Genomic DNA, 22,779 nt, shown 5'->3' on the forward strand with positions numbered 1-22,779 from the left:
GCTAGAAATCTTGTTTTACTATTATTATTTTTGTGTGCAAGAACATGAGAATTCTATTCACTATTTCTTTGGTAGGGACACTTAGTCTCAACCCACTCGTGCATGAATTGGTCCTGTTCCCTGCTGCTTCCTGCTTCATTGTGTCATGGTGACTCTTAGGTATTAGCTGAACAAATTTAATTAAAGCCAGCACCCGTTGTCCTCCTCTGCTGTGTGACTCTGATTTGGTGAAGCATGTTATTGCTTTACAGAGTATAGAATGTTGTAACGTACCTCTGTTTGTCTTTCCATTGTGTGAATTAGAGGAAGCAAAGTCCTGTTCCTTCTTCTTCCCTTTCTCCAGGGCTCCCTCCCCAGGTGACTCGCGTCGCGGCCATGTGGCTTCCTTGGTGTCTGCTGATACCAAGGGTCGCTGATCAGAACCTCTCAGGGTTGGTCTGGACACTGTCAGAGAGAGAGCAGGGCTGCCTCATCCCCGCACGCAGGCAGCACCCTCTGCTGTGTGCCTTTCAGGGAGCAAGCAGAGTTAGTGTAGCTGGGTGAGGGGCAGTGTTCCAGACGGGGGTTTGCTGGATGGAATCACAAGGTGAGCAAAGGTTCACTGACTGACCAGCCTCTTTTATCTCCACTATCATTACAGGTAGTTAACAGTTCTCTGAACATCCTACCATGTGCGTTGTGGTGCCTTAAAAATTTGGAGGTCCAGAAACTCTTTTGGAGAAGGGGGAATTATGAAATTAGCAAATATAGTCTAAGGCTGTACTGTCCACTATGGTAGGCGGTGCCCATGCAGAGCTGATTAAATTAAAATTAGTTAAAATTGATGAATTAAATTAAGCTGAGTTAAATTTAAAAGCCAGCTGCTAGCCACATGTCAACTGTCAGTAGCTAGATGTGGCTAGTGGCTACTGCATTGAACAGTGGAGAGGAACGTTTTCGAGCTAGTAGAAAATTCTACTGGGCTTTGCTGGTCTAGGGGTTAAGTTGTGTGGTTGGAAGTAGAGGAACGTGGAAGAGGGTGTCTGTGAGGACTGAAGGTGCTGAGGACAGTGTGTTGCTTGGTTCCTGGGGGATGCCCACATCTGCCTTCGAGAGGGGATGGTGGTCGTGGGGGAGCGGGGGGAGGGGTCGTGCTGTGAGGAGCACGCAGGGCTGGGGGCTCAGCGTGGAGCCTGACGGATCTTTGTGTTAAAAGCGGATGTTAAAGTGTTTGAGGAGCATGAAGTAAACTAACAGGATGTTATAAAGAAAAGTTACAAATCTCTGAGGTTGGGGCCTGTGGTTTTTTGGGGGAAGGTCTGGCTTCTGGGTTCAGAGACCCTGCGCCTTACTTTGGGCCCTGCCTGTTGCAGCAGGGCTCTTGACGCCCACTGAGGCAGGGTCAGAGCTGGGCCAGCGCGTGATTCCTTTTCACTTAGGAGTTCTGGGCTCTGACAGAGCTTGAAAATAATCTCCAGCTAACATGTGGGGTCAGCGGCTGACAGCAGTGGGGAGAAAGGCAGCCTTAGGACCAAATATTGATGGGTGTCTGGGAATTAAGGGGCTCCCCCCGTCTTTTTGAAAAATCAATTTAATGTCTGGTGGACTAGAATACAACCAGATTTTTTTTTTTTTTCAGTTTGTATCGTGGTTGTGGCTTTTATTTACTTTTACAACCTTATTTATTTGTTTATTTTTGGCTGGTTCTTTGTTGCTGAGCACGGGCTCTTCTCCGGTTGTGGTGGGTGGGGAGCTGCTCTCTAGTTAACATGCATGGACTCTCATCGTGGCCTCTCTTGCTGTGGAGCAGGGGCTTTAGAGCATAGACTCAGTAGTTGTGGCCCACGGGCTTAGTTGCTTCACGGCATGTGGGATCTTCCCGGACCAGGGATGGAACCCGTGTCTCCTGTATTAGCAGGTGGATTCTTTACCACTGAGTCACCAAGGAAGCCCTTAGGGGCTCCTTTTTAGGGGATGAAGGTATTGGTATTCCTGATTAAGATGTTTTGGTTGCTTGGAATCTGAGCTGGCCATCATCAATTGATGATTTTATTGGGAGAGGCCTGGAGGAGCACTAAATCCCTGGAGGTAAACGAAATCCCTGGATGTCCTGGGGCTGAGGGAAGTCCCCCTCCCCGCCCACAGAGCCTGGGGATATTTGGATTCTGTGCCCGGAGGAAGGTCAGGTGTCAGCATCTGCGTCTGAGTTCTTCCATGATTCCCAAGTGGCCCTCCTGTGCCCTGGTGCAGGAAGCTCCTGGTGGTTTGATGTCTGTGGCACAGGATTCACACTTGACTGCCTGCTCCTCCTCTGCTTCAGGTATTCTCCAGGGTCCTGTGGAGTCTCTTCTTTCCCCTCTCCCCTGTGCTGCACCTTTCTCGTAGCTGCTGTGACCTGGACAGAGCTGTTCTTCGTGTCTGAAGAGGCTTCAGCTACTCTTGGTCATGATGAAAGGCTCAGGGACCCATCTTGAAGGGACCCACAATTCATAGCTTAGCGCTCACGACACTCCCTGCTCCTCTTTCTTGACCTTTTCCACCTCACCGAGGAAGAGGCTGGGCCGTTCTGAAAGGTTCAGCCACACATGCAAGATCTTACCTGGTGTCAGCATCAGAGCCATGTCTTGGGACCCGGTTCCCCGGGACCTTCTCTGGGTCTGGGTTCCTTTGGTGTTTTGGTTGCTGGAGCGAGTGTGGGAACTGTGGGCCTGGCAGTGCCAACCTCAGTGTCCACTAACCAGTCACTGAGCTCTTTCTTCATCAGTCGGCTTCAAAATGGGGACGCTGGTAAGGAGATAAGGTCGTGCCGCTGAGCATCTTGATATGTACCAGATACGAAACCAAAACCAGATTTTGTACCTTTTCTAGTCTTTCGGGAAATACTGATATTTTGTGTTTTAAGATATGTATGGATACAAATAGCTAGGGATGACTGTATTACCATGGGTTATGTGTTAGATTAGAAAGAAAAGAAAGAGAGAAAGATGGATTTAGTATTGGTGCCCTGCTAACTAGTTGCGTGACGTTGAATAGGTTAGTTAAGCTTCCCAGGCCTCAGTGTACATGTCGAAGGGTCAGGCTACTGGTGGCCCCTGGCACAGGAGTGTGGGGTAGGCGGGCCATGCTGGAGGCAAGAGGCAGGAGAGCTGGCTGCTGTGCTCCACGTCTGACCATCAGCAGTACCATCCAGCGTGGATGCCCTTTTGACAGGCTCCTTGCTGGGTTCCAGGGCAGCTCCCGCCCAGTTAATTAATACCATCACGGACCAGCTGTTGCTTCTCTCGTGTGAAGACTTGGTCTGTGTTCCAGCAAGAGCCTCAGTGGAGAGGATGGGCTTTGTAACTCAGTGGGCTGTGAATCCTCTCCTTCCTTAGAAATCGGAAGAACCAGTGTTGTGTGGCTTAGGGTAGAGCCGGGAACTCTCCATCGGACCCTCCTTCCCATTCGAAGCTCTGGGGCCAGACACGGCCGCTGAGGTCGGCTGTGCCCTGCAGTTGTCAGGCTTTGCCTTGGTGTATGTCTGCATCCATCCGAGTGGGTGCCACCTTCTAATTCACCTGAAGTGATAGTATGGGTTTGGGGCTGTTCTGAGTGAGAATTGGGAACTGATTCCCAGAGCTGATGGGAAGTTAGGATACATACCAGGTACACCTGGGTACTCCTCCTTACCCATAGGACTGGGTGCTAGAGGATGTGACGGGACTGAGGAAGCAACAGGAGAGGGAAATGCCTGGTGATAGGTGTTTTCTCTTCTCTTCTTCCGGCCCATTTAGAGATACCGCAGTGGTTTCAGCCCTGAACTTTGGACCAGGGTCCTCGGTGCCAGGCCAGGAGATTTGGTTGAAGGAAGAGAAGACTCAGCGGAAAGGGGGCTACAGTTGTGCTCAGCCTCTGGCAGTGTAGAGTTCTCGAGGGTCTCTCTTCTCTGACCTGGTAAACACCTTTGCGTGCCATCTGGCAGGGAGTAGAGGCTGGGACGTGGCCCCAAGGTCACCCTTTATCGGAAGCAATGTTCCCTTCTAGGACCAGCCAGGCTGTGTGTGTGTTCCGCCCGGAACCGGAGCTGTCCAGAAGGGTCATATGAAAGGGCACCTTCCTCTTCAGGGATGTTTGCAGCACTCTGCCTGGGAGGTGAGGAGTGGTGACCAAAGGCAGAAGCCTTTCCTGTCTCAGAGAAGATGATGGGAACATCTCTGTGTGGCTTATCTCTGGGATGGTTCTTTTGAATGTGAAACAAAAGCAAAATCTCTCTAGTCCCAGGTACGGGGACCTGGGAGGGGACCTCTTGACGCGCCCCCACCAGCTCCTACACCTTCATGTTCCCGAGGGGCTCCTCCCCGCTTCCCCCAACATCCCCACCCCCGACCTAGGCAGGTCATCGAGTTGACCACTTTGCTGTCATTTTGATTCTTTATGTTGTCATGAGGCTCCCAGCCTGCACTGGATGTTTGTCACCTGGCGTCCCGACCGGGGCCCAGAACTGTCACTCAGCCCCTCTTGTCTCAGACACTAGAAATAAACCTGGCCTGCTGCCCCATCCGTCACGGGTCGCCCCGACAGCGGCCCAGGCCTTCCTGCTGCACCGCCGCACTGCTTCTCACACTCACTGGCGCCCCCTCCCCCTTCGCCCCTTCTTTCAGCCCGAGCTTGGTGGGCGGCCTGGCTGGTTGTGCTGAGAGCGAGCTGCGAGTGCTGGCCTCCAGGTGTAGAGATGCGTGTCTGGAGGCTCCGTGGGCTCTGGGGAGGGGCGTGAGGCGCTCTGTGCTGGCCTCCAGCTCCACCTTCCTCCAAGTCCTGCCTGCAGGGGGGCGTTCCCTGGGGGTGGGGGTGGGGGGCGTGGGGCTGAGTGGGGAGCCCAGGGCGGCTGCCAGGCCCTTACCCAGCTGCCGGGGGACTGAGTGGCTACCTGCCCCTGCACAGGGCTCAGCAGTCCGGGGCTTCGGGTTACCGCATCCACAGTGTGATCTCATCCCCTGGGCTTCCAAGAATAGCCTCTGTCGTGAGTCAGGCACGGCCCCCGGCCTCCCCCTGGGCCACCTGCAGGATGTCACTGGGAGCTGGGTCTCCTCTTCCTCCTGACTGGGGGGAGGGGGGGCAGGGATCTTGGTGATCTGCGACCCTTGAGGCCCATTGAGGTGGCCTCTTCTCCTGCTGCCGTGGGTCCTGGTACCCCAGGTGGTCCTGGTGCCCCTGGTACCATATAACCACGTGAGGACATGGGCTTAGGCAGCTTGCATTCCTGGTTGCCGGATGGACACTGGGCAGAGTGGTCCCTTTCGTTGGCTTCAACATCCTCCTCTTGTTCCTAATCCTCGGAGGGTGTCGGTGCTGACTCCACCAGACAGGGGGCTTCTGTGTCTGTTTTCTGGTGTGGGGGCTTATTTGGGAGAAGGGGTGCCTTGGGGGACCCTCCGTCTGCAGCTGGAGTCCCATCCCGAGCCCGGCTCCGTGACCGCCTGCTCCCGGCTGTCCTCTGGGGCCTGGTTTGCTCCCCAGGGAGGGATTTCTCTGCCAAGGCCCACGGGCCTCTGGAGGGGAGGAGCTGGGTGTAGATTGCTAAGGGTTTATTTTTAACTCTGACAGGAGTCCCTGTCCTTGGGGGAGCCGTGCTTTCCCTCTCCTCCCCCGATCCTGGGCCTCCAGGCCTGGCTTCTGTAATTCTTAGAGGAAGATGAGGAAGAATTTTAAAGGCAGGCTTCTGGGAGCCTTAGGTGAGGGCGGTCTTTCTGATTGAAGAATCTGTAGATTGCTTGTCTGGTCTGATTTCTGCAGAGTTCAAAGAGTTGGGGGTTGCGGGGGAGGAAGACTGGGAGCCCAGGGCGCTTAAAGCCACGTGTGTGGAACTCGGAGCATCCGAGGAATGCAGGTGGATGGGGGAAGAGCTCCCGTGCTCTGGAGCTTGCTGCAGTCTGGCTTTTCTGTGCTTGGCTTCGTACAGGCACCCAGGTCTGAGGAAGGCTGGAGGCCACAGCGGACTGAGTAGCGTCACCTCTCATGCTTACAGAAGCATCGTTTTGTTCCTCCCCTTGCTGCCACTCCGCAGCTCCGTGTCCCTCCCGCTGGACGCCAGTGGGACGCTCAGGACTTCCTGCTTCTGTGTCCCCCCCAGCCGTGGCCCTCGGTCACCTGTGCTCTCAGGGAGGAGGAGGGGCCGTGAGTGCCCCTTCACCTGTGCTCAGCTCTGCTGCTCTCACGGGCACTTTTGGTTTCCTTGCTTTAGATATTTAAAAGGAAAATAAAATTGAGTTTGAGGTGTAGTTAGAGGGCGGGCGTTGGAATGAAGTCTTGCCCCCTGGGTTCTTTGGCAAGCGTGGGGATTAGTTTGCCTGAAGCACAGCTCTGATCATGTCGCTTCCCAGCTTAAACAGTGGGTTCGTTTTGACTGCAGGGCTCAAGAGGCTTCCACGTCCTTCTTAGATCTGACCTCAGTCTGTTTTTTTCTGAACATACGTTGTGCTTTAGCCCCAGTGACGTATGTCTACTGTGTGCTCTGGGACCCTGCTTTCTAAGCCCCGCTCCTTTATCCAGCGTGTCTCCCGTTGGTCCTGGGTCGTCCTGGCCCCCGCCTCGCCCCAGCCCTTGTCTGGGTCTGCCTCTTTCGCCCTGTGCCCACGCTGCTCCTTCCTTTGGGACCCCTTTCAGGCCAGAAGCGGGTCTTCCCATCCCTCCCTGTCACACTCGCCGAGACTCTCTTATGGTAAATTCCGTGAAGACCTCCATCTCCGTTATTTTCGTCTCCTCTTATTTCTATGTAGTAACTGTATACCATCATTAAAAAAACTCCAGAGTATTTTGGCCTTGTGCATCACACCCAGCTGCTTCACGAAGATGTGATTACTGAGTAACAGTGGATGCCGCCTACGCAAGTGTAACTCTCCCGTGCTGAAGGGTGCTCTTCATCACTGCTGCCGACGGCCCTCTGCTGGGAAAGAGGTGGTCAGCCCGGGCTCCAGGGCTCCAGGGATTGGGAGTGGTGATCCTCAGGGTTCCAGGGGGTGACTGGGTGAGGGACAGGGTTGGCCTGGATTCTGAGAATGAGTTGGGGCTCTAGTGAGGGTCTCCCTAAGGGTCTTTCCCTGGTCTCCCTCCTGTCTGCTAAAAGGCCATTCAGGACAGTCTTCTGGGAGGTCTTCCCCTCACCCACTGGGGTCTGCTGACTCAAGCTGGCACCTGGCGTTTCTGCTAACGGAGTTCTCTTTCTTGTAAGGGCCCTGACCACAGTTTCCCTTGATGCCTCTCCTCCTTGTTTCAGAGCTCCTCTGTCTCGTGTTGCACTGTGGAGATGACCTTCCTGCCCTTTGGAGAACTTTAACTGAGGGAGGGACAGGTGTGGAGGTTGCCAGCTATCTCAAAGTTCTTGGCGTCTTCGAGTTAGCCCCAGACACACAGAGACACCTGGATGCAGTCTGACGTGGTCTTCCCATCTCCTGGCCTCGTCCAGTATGTTACAAGAGGGCCAGCATTGAGCAGCATGATGCCGGGACTGGGGTTAGAGGTTTGAACCTCGGGGAACCCGTGAGTTCCGGGCCGGGGAAAAGAACCTGCCTGGCCTCTGAAGCACCCACCCGGCTGTGTGGGTCTCAGCAAGTTCTTGAACCTGTTGGGGCCTCACTCAGCTTCTTCTTCATAAATCCAGGGCTCTCCTGTGCTGAAGGGCCCTCTTCATCACTGCTGCTGACGGCCCTCTGCTGGGAAAGAGGTGGTCAGCCCGGGCTCCAGGGCTCCAGGGATTGGGAGCCACCCTCTCTGCCCTCACTTTCTGCAGGCCAGTGTTCTTTCATGCCTCCTGGGCTGTAGTATTTTTATTCATTCAGCCGTTCAACTAATGTTTGTAAATGTGAATCCTCTCTGTGCCTGCCTCCCGTTTTCCCTGCTGAGTGGCCATTAGGAGGCCCAGATGGCAGGATTAGCCTGGAGGGGTGATCACTCTGGGTCTTCTTCTTGGGTTTAGACTCCTTTAATACCTCTGCTATGTGAGAAGAGAGGGGTTTAGAATAAGGAGGGTTGATTCTTTTCTAACAACTTAGACTGGACCCCTTCCTTTCTAAGTGGAATTTGCCCCAGGGTACCTTCTAGCTCTCTGAGTTCCAAAGCAATTTACTACTCGAGAAAATTAGCACTGCCAAGGATGACTTGCCATCTCCCTAAGGATAGATCAGAACAGCAGAATGAGTGATACATACAACAATATTCTGTCTTCTGTCTCCTTCAGATCACTGTCCAAAGCTTAGCAACACTGTGAAGGGTTTCCAGATTAATAGCAAGTCTTTACCGAGCAGATACTGTGTATCAGGCATTATATTAAGTGTTTCACTTACATTCTTGTTAATCCTTAATATTGCAAAGTAAAAGTCCCTGTTTTATGGGAGAGGAAATATGTTCAGAATCATTCAGTCCCTAGCAGTTACTTATTGAGCACTTACTAAGTGCTAAGTGTTATTTCAGGCTTGAGGGATACCCCAGTGTACCAAAAAGATCAAAAAAAAAAAAGAAGAAAGAAAGAAAATCCTGCTTGTGTGGAGCTTGCATTCTAGCATGGGGAGACAGACAAAATACAATCAGATAAATGATACAGATTGTCAGATGGCTGTAGGTACAAAGGAGAAAATAAAGGAGGGGAGGAGACCTTGGAATGCTGGGGACGTGTGTGTGGTGTTGAAATTTCAAATAGGGGCTCAGAGAAGGCTTCACTGCAAAAGTGACATTTGAGTGAGCCCTAGAAATATTTGGGGGAGAGGCAGGCAGAAGGAATAAAGTGTAGAGCCCTGAGGCTACTAATGCTGGGCGCGTCTGGCTTTCCTGTCTGGCTCCAGTACTGCCTCTCCTGTAGTTCTTCCCTGACTCCACTGTGATTCAGTACTTAGTTGATTCAGCTCTTTGTTTTTTCATCAAATATTTATGGAATGCTTGTTGTGTGCAAACTGCTACAGTGATCAGATGGGAGCCCTGCCTTTGGGAACTTAGAGTTTAGAGGAGGAGCGGACACCTTTGTGTATAAAGGAGCGCAAATAGCCTGACCCCGCAGTCTGTACTGTGCCGGTTCACAGGCATTTCCTCGATGCTCTCCAACACAAGCAGTGCCTCCAGGTGGCTGGATCCAGGTCTTACCCATTAAGAGGTTCAGGTAGCAGACTCTGGGGAAACTGGTAGAATCAGAGCCTCAAAGGAAACAGAGACTCGGATGGGCTCCTCCAGGACAGAGGGGTCGGGGGTGTGGTCCCTTTTGCCTGGTGCGGACTCGCACCTGTGACCCTCCCACGGACCACTGCACACAGACGGTTGGGCAGCAGGAGGGCGAGAGCCAGGCTGCGGGACTCCCCTGGGGCTCCCATCTTCCGTTGGCAGAAGTCTCCTGGGCTGTTTCTGTAACCGGAAGCGCTTGGGATTACGCTGACCGGCCATCCATGGAGCCGGGAGGACGGGCTGGCCAGGCTGCAGCCGAGGCCGCGGGTCCTCCTCTGGGCCTTCACGGGGCTCCTCCCCTCCCCGCGGAGTTGCGTCCTTCCTGTGGGGGCCTCCAGGTGGACTGGGGTGCCGGGAGGCTCTCTGGGCCCTCGGTCTGGCCGCCTTGCCTCCTGCCTCTCGGGTGCTGGGTGAGCGGAAGTCCGGGCCCAGGATGGAACGGGCCGTTAGTGCGGATGGGAAAGTGAAGCAATGGCTTAGGTCGCTTCTTCCTGAGCATGTGCTGTGACAAAGGAAGTTGCAACATTTTTTTTTCCCTTTCTTTCTTTCTTTTTATAGAGCAAGAAGGGGAAAAAAACCCAGTCTTCCAGTAAACTTCAGAAAAAGATCTAGCCTTTGCTGGATGGTTCTCCCTTCCCCCACAGTGCTTTTTTAGTATGTGGTCTTTCTCCCATCCTGCCTCCTCCGTCCATCCCTGCTGGCGTCCCTCTTCTCCGAGGGCCTATGTTGCTGAAGTGTGATAAGTACCTCTCCCAGGAGGAGACAGTAAGTTGGTCTGCGGGAGCCGTGAGGGAGTGTCGTGTCCGTCGTCCTCTCCACATACTGAGAGTTATTTAAATATAACAGGTGTTTGCAGATACCCACCTGGCCTCTCTCACTGCAGCTTTGGTCTCTGTTCACTTGGTGCCCCAGAAGGTTGAGGTGGTACCTATTTCTTGGCTCAGATAACCACCCGCTTTGATAGGGTGTATGTCCAGTCAGATGGTGGGAAAGAGGCCCAAATGTGGGAGCAAGAATCAAGCTGAAAGACCACACATGTGAAGCTGGAGTCCTTGGTCAGGTTGAATCTGGCCTTTGTGCTGCACCTGGATGGGGCTTTCCAGGTGGCTCACTTATAAAGAATCTGCCCGCCAGTGCCGAAGTTGCAGGTTCAACCTCTGGGTCAGGAAGATCCCCTGGAGAAGGTAATGGCAATCCATTCCAGTGTTCTTACCTGGGAAATCCTATGGACAGAGGAGCCTGGCAGACTACACCATGGGGTCACAAGGAGTTGGACTCAACTTAGTCATTAAGCAGCAGCAGTTGTACTTGGGCAGGAATCCAGTTGTCTTTTTTAGTCTGCGGATGATACATTTTCCTGATGACGACGATTGAGTTCTGGAAAAGTAGTGTAACTTTTTTTTGGTGAGGTTTATGTCTTCTTCCTTGGATATCCGTGGGGCTTCCCTGATCGCTCAGATGGGAAAGCATCTGCCTGCAATGCAGGAGACCCCAGTTCAATTGCTGGGTCAGGAAGATCTGCTGGAGAACTGATAGGCTTCCCAGTCCAGTATTCTTGGGCTTTCCTTCTGGCTCAGCTGGTAAAGAATCCGCCTGCAAAGTGAGAGACCTGGGTTTGATCCCTGGGTTGGGAAGATCCCCTGGAGAAGGGAAAGGCTACCCACTCCAGTATTCTGGCCTGGAGAATGCCACAGTCTATGGGGTCGCAAAGAGTTGGACGTGACTGAGCATGTGTATAGATACCCAATATCTATACTCCAAATATACTATCCTGTATCCCTGTAGTATATTCCAGAGATATACTACAGGATATTTATACTCCAGCATAGCCCAAAAGTTCCAGTACAAATCAGCTTTGAGACTCCAGCTTCGGACAGCTGAGGGCTGTTCCAGGTCATCCTTGAGACCGAGGTCCTCTTGCTCTGGGGGAGCTGGGGGCTTGCACCGGGCGATAGGCTCCGATGTCTTGGATGGAGTGATGGCTGCTAGTGTTAATTGCTGTCTTGGGCAGAGAAGGGCACAGCCCTGTGGGGTGAGGATTGCTGTTCAGGCTTTTTGTTCTTTGTACCTGTTGTCTGCGGTGCAGCTGACACGGAGCTCCTCCTTTCCTGCCGTTTTCTCTGAATTGTATCTCCCCATCACAGGTCAGTCTCTTCGGGCTGGAGCTGACCTCCAAGAGGTGGTAGTGGAAGGAGTCAGAATTTGCTGATTTGTGTGGATCTCAGAGTGAATGCATAAGCCCTTTTTCACAGCTAGTTGTACTGCTGGTCCAGTAGCCACTAGCCACATGTGACTGTTTAAATTTAAATACTTGAATAAAGTTAAAAATTAGTTTCTCCATGCCGCAGCAGCAGCCACATGGCAAGTGCTCGAGTCACATAGAACTAGTGGCTGCCGTGTGGGGCAGTGCAGGTAGAGAACATTCCATCGTTGCAGAAGGCTCTCACACAGCGCCAGACTCTGAGGCCGTTGTTCTGCACCCTGGCAAAGATTTAGCAGAGCTGGGAGGGAGTTTGTGTAAGAATACGAGGAGAGGTTTTGCGGTCCAGGAGCAAGAGTAGAGAAGGTGATCTTTAGAAAGGCAGCTTTTGTTTGTCTTGTTCAGGACTGCCTCCCCACAAAATGGAGAAGGCAGTGGCACCCCACTCTAGTTCTCTTGCCTGGAAAATCCCATGGATGGCGAAGCCTGGTGGGCTGCAGTCCATGGGGTCGCTAAGAGTCGGACGCGACTGAGCGACTTCACTTTCACTTTTCACTTTCACGCATTGGAGAAGGAAATGGCAACCTCTCCAGTGTTCTTGCCTGGAGAATCCCAGGGACGGGGGAGCCTGGTGGGCTTCCGTCTATGGGGTTGCACAGTCGGACACGACTGAAGCGACTTAGCAGCAGCAGCAGCCCCACAAAATGGTCGTCTAGCTCAGTGGCTCCCAACCAGGTCGATTGTCAAAATCACCTGTGTGGGTAACATTTGAAAATACAGATTCCTGGGCCCCACTCTGTGTATTTTACTGAGTCCAAGATTGTGGGGTGGTGTTCAGGAATGTGTGTTTTTGTCTATGATCAATATCTCTGTTTGGCATCCTGTGGAACCTCTTCTTAAATTCCTCCAGTGATGGGGAGCTTACCTCTTTTGAAGAAAACCTTACTCTTAAAAACTTTTTCTGGTTTTACGTTTTTTTTAAAGTTTTATGTTGATCAAGTCAAAGTTTGGTTCCCTGAAGGTGCGTTATCCCTTGGTGCTAGTGGCGTTTTCCAGAGCCTCACGGAGTGCATCAGCCCATCCCCACCTGGCCTTCTGCAGACACCTGTGCGCGGCTGTGTCTGCCACCCCCTCGCCACGGCCGGGTTTCAGAGTACCCGACCTGCGAGGGCTCCCGAGAGATGCAGGCCGAGACATCATTCCCGGGATCCTGCCGATCGTCAGGCCTCGCTGAGAGATCGTGGAGAGGTGCTCGTCTCGGGGGACCCTGATGGTGGAGGGTCCTAAGGGCCATCAACCCGGTCATCCCCCAGTGCCCATCCTGCTCCGTGTTTCTCTGCATGGTTCACACCTGCTTTCTGAGGCCACTGATCCGGTTTTCTTTAGAGGCATTCAGGGACAGCCATCTAGCCAGATACGACCACAGTTATGTCTGTTTAGAGACCTCCCGTGGCCTCCGCTTGCCTGCATTGTGACACTTAAACTCCTAAATATGGTGTTCAGGCAAGCTGGCTTTGACCTTTCTTTCTTCCCCTACTCCTAACCCCTAACACACCTGTGTGAACACGCGCGCACAGTCACGCATACACACACACACACGCTCCCGCTCCTTCCCTTCCAGGAGAGGACTCCATCCCACCCTGCAGTGTGCTGCTTCTGCTTCCTGACCTTCTGTGTCTTTTTCTTGTTCATCCTTTTACTCCTGGGAGAAGTTTGTTTCTACTTGGAAGCTTAGATTTCACCCGCCCCGCCCCCAGTTCCAGGCAGAATAACTTTCTGCCCTATATTAGTGGTAGTTCACACACTGGCTACTGCTCTGAATTTAAATGATAGCCACTCCCATGTCCTGGCCTCTGAGTGCCTTAAGGACAAGACACGAGAAGGCAATGGCACCCCACTCCAGTACTCTTGCCTGGAAAAATCCCATGGACGGGGGAGCCTAGTGGGCTGCTATCTATGGGGTCGCACAGAGTTGGACACGACTGAAGCGACTTAGCAGCAGCAGCAGCCCCAGGGTAAGCACAGTGCTGGGCACTTAGCTGAGCTGCATCAGACCCAGGGAATGGCTGAGCCTCTTGCCTGTTTGTCTTCATTTGGATTCTAAGGAGACGGCCACCAGGGAGTTGGGCCCCTTTTCTAATACCAGCTTTTTACCCCTGGTGTCCTCTGACCACGTCAGCTTCAGTGAAGAAACTACTGCTCAGCAGCTGATAATTAACAAGCTGAGCGGAGCCTTGGCTGCCTTAGAGGCAAAACTGGTATTTAAACAATAAAGTTGCTAAAATCAAGAATTAAAGTGTCAGCTTCAGAAGAGCTACATCCAAACACAAGCCCGCCCAGTTAGAGAAGATAAGTGGAATAATGGAGCCAAGGAATTATCTGTAGCCTTGAGGAGTCCAGGGACAGGAAGCCGGGTGGGGAGGTTAGGGGGCTGGCAGGAGCTGGAGAATGCACTTTTCTGTCTGTCCTCCAGGAACAGAGATCTGGGGTCTGCGGTTGCTTGGGGATATTGGGGGGTGCTTCACTGGAAAGGGCTGTCAGTGTTCTCTTCGCTCCCAGTCTAGAGATTGAACTAGTTTTGCTGGGTGGGCAAGAAGAGAAATTAGGGGAAATAGGGTAGAAATAAACTGTGAACATTTTTCTAAGGTGATAAAACATGCATTTTTGTATTTGGTTATGAATGGAGACTGCTCAGTGTTACCTTGTGGGCTCTCACCTTATCTGATGTTTCCAGGGTTGGGAGGGGAGAGCTGATATGGGGCCTCCCCGCTTCTTAGGTCAGAACCAGAGTCCTCGGAGTTCCCCAACCTCTTGGTGGTACCCAGAGAAGAACCACAGTCTCCATCTCCATCGAAGGTATTCTCAGAAATGTGCACGCCAGGAATAGTCTGTGGCTTCAGAACAAGGGCAGAGGCTGTAAGAGGCAGAGGTTTCCTGGGTGCGGGGCCGGGGGCTGAGGGTGCCGCCTGGGGCCCAGCTGCCGAGGTCAGTGGGAGGTGCCCCTCCAGGGTGTGCTTTACTGTGAATGAAGCAGGAAGCCCTCACCAGGGTACCAGAGGGGCTCCTGAAGGGGCTTTTCTACAAAGTTACCCCAACACACAGCCTCTAGTGTTTCCAAGCCGAAGGAAGGGTCTGTCTGACAAGTTGTTTTTTTAGTAGGGGGACTACTTCCAGATCCAAGAGACAACCTGAAATACATAGTTTGAATATAAAAATACTGGACTTTCTGGTTCATGTTATTTCTGAGTGTCTGTCACTCCCATGGTGGGAGGAAGGTTGGGTAAGAACCCTTTCTGGTCCAGCTTGCTTAGCCCGCTGTTCTGTCAGGTTTCTCTGTTGGGATTGGTGGTGTCAGTGGCTGAGGTTGCCCCCACCACGTGCGATGCTTAGCGTGGCGGCATCTCACTGACCACAGGTGTGTACATTCAGTGCAGTCACCCAGTTACTTTTATGGGCAAATGCAGAACAGCTGAGGAAGTCTAGGGAGCGATTTGGTCAGGGAATAAAACCAGCCAGTTCATCCGCAGGTGAACCCTGGCCCTTGGTGGCATAAGCACAGATGATTCAGAGCCAGGGTTGGCTTGAGCGTATGCAGGGTTCAGTGTTTTGGATGAAGTTCTAGTGGTCTTTGCGGAAACGTCATCACTGGTTGAACCGAACTGTGAAGATACCACAGCACGCTCGTGAGTCTGTTCATTTGTTCACTGAAAGCTTATTGAGAAGGAAGCACGTAAGCAAAATGTTTCTCATGTATTTCAAATCGTAGAAGAGCTACATAAGGGACTGAGCATGGAATAGAGTCACCCATTTCTCCAAACACCAGACAGCCTTGGATTGTGTTGGTGGAACATCAGTCCTGGGACAGACACCCTGTGATCAAATGAATCTGGGAAACATTCTTCAGCACACATTAACATTCTAAAGGCGCTGAGAAGTCCTTTAGTAGAAGAATCTGTTTGGCCTTGTGGTGGTGGTGCTTCTGACATATGTCGGGCCCCTTTTTCTTGATACCTGTCACTTATTAATATCCTGCAGAATACTGTTTGAGAAATGGTGGTGAAGTCTCCCTGCTCTGGGAGAACTGTCTGGTGATTCAGAGAAAAATTCACCTGACTGTGTGTTAACACAGGTTTGAGAGGCTTAAAAATTTGTGTGTGTGCACGCCGGGGGTGTGGCCGAGAAGGGCCCCCTGGCAGGTGGCTTCCATTGACGTTGGCCTGTCTGCATTCCTGCTGGCTTTGTGCTTCTGGAGAAGGCTTTTGTCCTGTCTTGAACACACTGAATAGCAGTTACATCTGTCATGCCTGGGAAGCGGCAGTGTGCAGCATGAGGGGGGGGTGTGGGGGGGAGCAAGCAGTGGGCGGTCACCCCCGCTTGAGCCCCAGGCTACTGAGAGCTCCTTGCCCTTGGAGAAAGGGCCTCGTGATTCAGAGGCGGCTGCTTGCCAGGTCTGGAAGTGCAGGGGTGCAAGAGTTCACTCCCTTGCCTCTGCGTGGCCTCCTGGTCTGATGGGGGTCTCTGCACCTTGAGGTGGCCGTGGAAGAGGCAGATGAACTGTGTCTTTTCTCCCCTCCCCACCGGCCAGGGCGGAAAGGCACTAGGGAACCTCCATCACCTGGGGGAACCGAGATGAAGGCTTTTTGGCTTCAGTTTAAGGATTCAGAATTTGAAAGTGGACTTAGTAAAGTCTGTGGAATTTTAAAATTCAGGCTAGAGTTGTTTGCAGGCCATCGGTGACCAGAGGTGGATGTGAAGGTTGGTCCCCTTGACGGCGGCTCCTGAGGAAGGGTTTGGTGGCTCTGCTGGGCTCTTCACTCGCAGAAGAGCCTCACTTCACACCTGAGCCTGCTGCAGGCCTCGGTGCCCTCCCAGGGCAGCTTGCTAGGGGGTCATGGTTGTTTACAAGGAAGTCAGCAGCTGAGGGACAAAGGGAGTGTTGGTGGGAGTCGTTAACACTTCTGGAGATTGTGCACTGCCAATGTAGGTAGCTCTGTGTCATGGAGCCAGGCCCCGGACTTCCTCCCTGTGTGTGCGTGTATTTGTATTTTTATGTCTCCTCTTTTGACGTCCCCAGAAGGAAGGGATGTAGTGTGTCCTCAGGAACAAGGGTGCCTGTCCCTGTCTCCCTGGCATCTCCCTGCCTTTACACCGCAGGCAGCCTCGGGCATCGCTCGGGTGGGGAGGGGCAGCCCAGCCCCAGGCTGTGTGAGCCGAGGAGGGGAAGGGCAGCTACCCCACCAGCCCCAGGAAGCCGGGAGTATTAGCTCTGCCGCCAGCCATGGCTGTGCAGACTCCCAGGCTCCAGTGTCCCCAGAGGGACCAGTAACTCTGAGCCCCCAGGACTGGTGGCCCCCAGGGAGGGAACCCTTGCCAGAAAGCTCTGAGCTTACTCGAGATGGGCCTTGGTAACGGCAGCGTGAGAGCTGGGCAATGGGGAGAAGAAGGGGCGGCTCCTCCCTCCGCCCCTCTTCAGCTGGAATGCATCACCGCCACTGCTGGGAATGCTCTCAGGCCACTTGTAGGCAAATTGGTCATTATGGAAATTCTTTCTGACCCCGGGGTGGAGCTTTCCTTATTTAGAAGAACCTTCATCTGTGTTCTTTCCAGGTCTTGGCACTGAGGGACAGAGCTGTTGCCCTGCTGACCCCTCAAGGCTAGAAGGCAGGGCGGGGTCTGAGCCCCACTCTGTCGTCTCTCTCTCTGGTTCCCCTTCCCCTCTCCCGCCGTCCCCTCCCCTGCTGTCCCCTGCCCCGCCGTACTCTGCCCTGTCGTCCCTGCCCCGTCATCCCCTGTCTGGTCTTGCCCTGATTCTGGCCTGGTGAAGTAGGCAGGGGTTGGGGACGAGTGGCCTCGAGCCCCTGTGTCATCTTTCCCACGGGCCTTGTTGGGTCTGTGTCTCCTGCACGGCCCTCTTTGCAGCTGGGGCACATCTGGACCTCGACAGGGTGTCCTGTTGACCGGCCTGATGAGGATTCCAGATTTCCCCTAGGTACCGGCCAGTTATTCCAAGAGAGGAGTGGGATTTCCCCACCCGCAGGCACTCCACCTCCAGGAGAGTCTTGACCTCTAAGCCGCCTGCCCTCATGCCCTCCCCCAGGAGAATGGCAGGAAGGAAGTCCTGCCCAAAGTTGTTTTTTGGTTTGTGAAGTAACCTCGGTTTGAGAAGCATCGAACTTATACCCCTCCCCTTGAAGATCTGAGGCCAGAAGCTCTAGCTTCTCTGGTTTCCAGGGAAACCAGATGGATCAGGCAGGGAAAGAAGGGACTGGTTATGGGGACTGAAAGTCCTGAGAGGTTCCTGGGCTCTCCTGTACTTCTCTGGGAATGTGAGTGGTCTCCTCGGGGCCTTGGTCGTAGCCCTCACTTGGTCAGCAGCCGGCTGTGCTCAGCTCTCTGCACCCGAGTTGCCACGCATTTGAAATGAAGATCATGTGGGCTGTACATGGTTTATGACTTTATTTTATTTATTTATTTTTTGGTTTATGACTTTAAAGGGCTATGGAATATATAAAAATTAAACACGTTTTCGGGTTGTATTTCCTAACCCAGAAGAGAGAGTCATGTTAAAGGATTTAGCATCAGAAGAAACCTTGACCTCAGGTAGTCTAGGCTTATCCTAGAGAGGAGGAGGCTGAGCACAGGTGCCTTGAGTTCAGGTTCTTAGCAAGGGGACTGCAGAGCTGGGCCAAGGACCAGGCCACTGAGCTTCCCAGTCTCCTTTCTCTAGGCCAGCTCCAGGACGCGTGTCCTTGGGGTGGAGAGCCACAGTAGGTAAAACGTACCACAGAAAAAGGTTTACATGGTCTGTGCTGTTGCAGGCAGGACAGTAGGGATAGTCAAGTAGATAATTTTCAGATTATTGAAATTCGACTTCTCAAAGTATCAGTAATTTTTTTTTTTTTTTTGCTCCAGCCAATCTATCTTCTTAATTCTCTTGAATTTCCATACTATTCTGTGTCCCAGAAACCTGCCGGGTGCTGTGGGGCAGGGTACAGTGGTTCCTGTATTGGTTCAGTGTTGGCTGTGGATAATCCACAAAGTGGATAACTCACATGCAGACAGAGCTAGTTAGCTGCACCAGTCCCTCTTTTGCGGACATACTGATTTGATAGCCATCCCCTTGCTGGAGGAAACTGGCTGGAGCTCACTGCAGCTGCATCTCTGCATTCCTCGGCTCCTGTCTGGAAACATGGTTGGCACAGATGTGGTGAATAGCTGACTGTCCAGGGGAAAGGACCACAGCCAGAGAGGGGCAGGGCTAGGGCCAGAGAGTGATGGAGCCGGTCCCATGGGAACAAGAACTTAAGCCAGCGGAGGTCTGAGCACGCTTACGTATGCTCCATCTTGGCCAAGATTTCCTGCCCCCAGGTTGGCTGGGCCTTTTGCAATTCTGCCTTGAGAGGCCCCTGTGTTGACTGGAGCAGTCCCTGTCCTTCCCCTTGCTGCTGTCCTGCCATGACCTCCTGGCCACTCCTCTTTCCCCTGTGCCCCTTACTGGCTGTCACTCCTTCCCCCCTCAATCCATTAGGAAGCACTAACAGGCAGTGAACTTGAGAGAACTGTTCAGTGAGCGCCCATGTACCCAATGACCTAGATTCTACCCTTAACATTTGACTCTACTCGCTTTCTCCTGTCTTTTCTTCATCTCTCTGTCTCTTCTACTCATTTATCAGCCTGTCTTACTTTGAGAATGCATTTTATAGGAAGTGGCAGACATTAGTACCCTTTGCCCTTAAACATTTTAGCATGTATAAGCACTGGAGTTCAGTATTTGTTCGTGCATCTAATTAATTATTTTGTGGTAAAATTTATATAGCAGTGAAATGCTCAGGTTTTAAGTGTATCATTTGGTGACTTTCATCCATGCAATCCAAACCTCTGTCAAGATAGAGAACAAAAATTTTTATTACCCTGAAATTTCCCTCATGCTCCTTCCCAGGCCATCACAATTCTGGTGTGTTTTTTGCACTAGGGATTTGTTTTGCCTATTCCAGAATGTCATGTAAAAGGAAATTAATCATGATGACCTTTCTTATGTAAAGTTCATGCACCTGGTTACCTGTATTGGTAGCTCATTCCTTTTTATACGGTGCAGTTTTCCATTGTATGGATGTGATACAGTTTGCTTATCTCTTCTCCTTTAGCGCATTTCCAGGTTTTGGCTCTGATGAGTAAAGCTCCTATGAATATTCTTGCAGGAGTCTTTTCGTGGACACAGTGTTTCCATTTTTCTTAGGTCAATGGCTAGGAGTGGGAGTGCTGGGTCACAGGAGGCAGTTACTTCTTCTCGAAATAACGCGGGTGTTCTGTTGTCAAGATTGTGAGTATTAGAAAACACCTTATTGCTCATCTAGATGATTCTTTCACTCAGTGTAGGATTCCCCCCGAGAGCCTCTGCCTGAGTGTTTCCAGGGGTAAGGAGGTTAGTACCTTCCAAGCCCCTACTGTTGGAGGACAGCTCCTTGTAATTTCTGCCATGGGAGTCACGTAGCCCTCTTCTCTGTGACAGCCCTGCAGAATTTGGGGAGTGTTATCACATCCAGTCTCTCAACTGCTCAGAGTAACGGTCCCAGTCCATCTATCCACTTGTCCTGTGACTTTCTTATCAGACCTTTTATGTCCTGGTCATTACTTTTTGGAAGTTTAATAGTTTCCTTTTGCTTAGACGTGACAATGGATTCGTGTGATGTGAGAGGTGCCGAGTGTGACTGGGTCTGGACGCCTGTCTTGATCTAGGACCTTGATCTGCCAGGGAGCTGAAGGTGATGCTCACTTCTTGGCAGCTGCATCATGACCACATCATGGCAGTGGGTCAGGTATTTGTAAAACAAATACCACAAATCTAAGGTGATATTAAGGTACTCCTGCAGCTCGAAGTCGTTTAGAACCTCTGATATTAACAGCATCCTGTGTACCTTCTGCTTGCCATCTTCTCAGTTTATCTTTGCCACCACTGTATGAGAAAGGTGCTATTAAAACAAACTTAATAAAAACTGTTTGGTTTAAAACAGCATTTGTCAGCTTGGGTACTATTGACTTTTTGGATCAGATAATTCTGTTGTGGAAATTGTCCAATGCTTCTTAGGAATTAGCATCCTGGCCCTCTACCTACCAGATCCCAGATGCAGCTCTCTCTGTGCTGCAAGTTGCAACAATGAGAAATGTCTCCACACGTTTTCAAATGTCTCATGGGGAAAATCATGTCAGGCTGAGAACCATTCCCACAGTGTGGAACTTAGTAATTGAAAGCAATTTAAATAATGGAGCTCTTCCTGAAAGGTGACCACTGTCACTGTTCATGTGTATACTTCCCTCTGTGTTCATTCCTTGTGCCCGCAGTCCTTGCTTTTCACTGTTAAGTATACATGAATTTCATGGACTACAGCTTCGTTAAATAGCACCAGTCCCAAAACAGCATAGTTCCAGTTCGAGTTGTTATGACATGTGAACTGAGTAATTGTACAGAGTACAAACTTTGCAACTAGCTCTTCAGTTCACAGATCCCTGTGTACCTAACAGATGTGACCAGTGACAGGTTAGGCTCCGTGACCAGTCGCGGCCCTTCTTTGCGCCTGTTGGTGGAGGTCACTGCCTGTGTGTTGTTGAGTTCACACGGGCAAGTGTGCGGCTGTTGTGTTGCTTCCTTGTCTCCTAGCAATAAACTCATGTGATGTTTTACAAAAATGGATAATCAAAAGAGGAAATTGCCCAACACTGATGACATTTCAGCAAAGAAATGAAAAATGGTAATTCTGAAAGTGAAATTCCATGACTGAACATGAGTGGAATTACAGCTGACTGCAAAAATGTCGACATTGCCGCTGTTTGAGACTGCGAATGCGGCCAGAAGAATCAAGTAAAGGCAAATTCCCTGACCCAGCAGTTGTGACACAGAGGACAAAGAAGTGCCAGAGGAAGTGACACTGGGAAAAAGTTTCACATGGAAGGGACTCCCGAAGGTGTTTTGCAACATTAAAAGCCCAAAGGATAAAAGGTTGGAAACTGATTCAGATTTACAAAGAGTGTGGCAACTTATAAAGGCGTGGAAAAGATGTTTGCTCTGTCTTGTGTGTTAAACCTTGAGAAGGCAAGCCCTGTCAGCCTGCTCTGCATGAGTTTTTACAAAGAAACAAAACACTCATTCTCAGTGTCTCTGTTTTTTAGTTACAGTGTGCTAAATCAATATTAGTTTTATACTAGTTTCTTCTTTATTCATTTATAACTGACAGTAAAAGAGTTTTTAATGTTTTGATAAAAATTCCTAAAGGTCATGGAACAATCAGCTTTCCCCATTGATGATTAAGACTGTTTTGTGTGGTCATTTGCATGGTTCCACGTTACTTCCCAGGTGGCCCTAGTGGTAAAGAATCCACCTGCCAGTTCAGGAGACACGAGAGATGCAGGTACAATCCCTGGGTCCCTAAGATCCCCTGGAGGAGGCCATGTCAACCCACTGCAGTATTCTTGCCTGGAAAATCCCGTAGACGGAGGAGCCTGGCAGGCTACAGTCCATGGGGTTGTCCGACGAGCTCTCACTCATCGAGTCGTGTGGATCTGACTTAAGAAAGGTCTCTCATCACATGCTATTATTTTAGTAGATGTTTTTTGAGCCCCAACATATGATATTTTTAGGGAGTTACTTTGGCCCGTATTTTTACTTACTGTGATCTTTAAAAAAATCTGTTACCTACACACGCCCCCAATATGTGAGTCACCTGCAAGTTTGAGACACACACACACACACACACACACACTCTACTAAGCAGAGCCTGTCTGGATTTACAAGAAAGTGGGTAAACACACATATACGTACACACATCTGCCTTTTCTTTTTCACAACATTTTGCAAAACTGGAACCAGACTGTATTTATCAATCTGCAGCTTGCCTTTTTCATGGAAGAATATCTTTTTTGGAGAAATTTTGATCTCAGTTTATCTAGATCTACCTCCTATTTTATAATTGCATGTTATTTAATGTACCGTTATGGGTATATTGTAATTTATTTGACCAGTTTCTATTAGTGGGCATTTAGTTTATATCATTTTTTTAACCCACTTGCAATACACTAATACACTTGACTCTTGACCAGTGTGAGGGGTAGGGGCACTGACCCCCATGCAGTCAAAAACCCGTGTATAAGTTTGTAGTCGGTCCTCTGCACCTGCAGTTCCGTATCCTTGAAATCAGCCAACTGGGGGTGCAGTTGTCCTGTAGTATGTATTTATTAATAAAACTCCGCATGTAAGTGTGCAGTTTAAACCCATGTTGTTCAAGGATTAACTGTAACGCTAAAGTGAATATCTCTGACAGATAATACCATTAGCCCCATTTAATGGATGGAAACATTGGAGATTAGAAAGTAAGGGAATTCCCTGGCAGTCCAGTGGTTAGGACTCTGCACTTCCACTACTGGGG

At 51.0% G+C, this 22,779-nt stretch overlaps 1 protein-coding gene across 1 annotated transcript in view; it reads left to right on the plus strand.

Annotated features, from left to right (window-relative positions):
• Positions 1-22,779, plus strand: part of MAPKAPK2 (mitogen-activated protein kinase-activated protein kinase 2) — a 46,296-nt gene that overhangs the window by 3,337 nt on the left and 20,180 nt on the right. The window contains exon 2 of the mRNA XM_027565933.1: positions 4,003-4,110. Within this exon, the coding sequence (XP_027421734.1) occupies positions 4,003-4,110 (108 nt within the window). The remainder of the gene's footprint in view (positions 1-4,002; positions 4,111-22,779) is intronic.

The sequence above is a fragment of the Bos indicus x Bos taurus genome, chromosome 16 (genome assembly GCF_003369695.1).
Source record: "Bos indicus x Bos taurus breed Angus x Brahman F1 hybrid chromosome 16, Bos_hybrid_MaternalHap_v2.0, whole genome shotgun sequence".
Classification (NCBI taxonomy): Eukaryota; Metazoa; Chordata; class Mammalia; order Artiodactyla; family Bovidae; genus Bos; species Bos indicus x Bos taurus.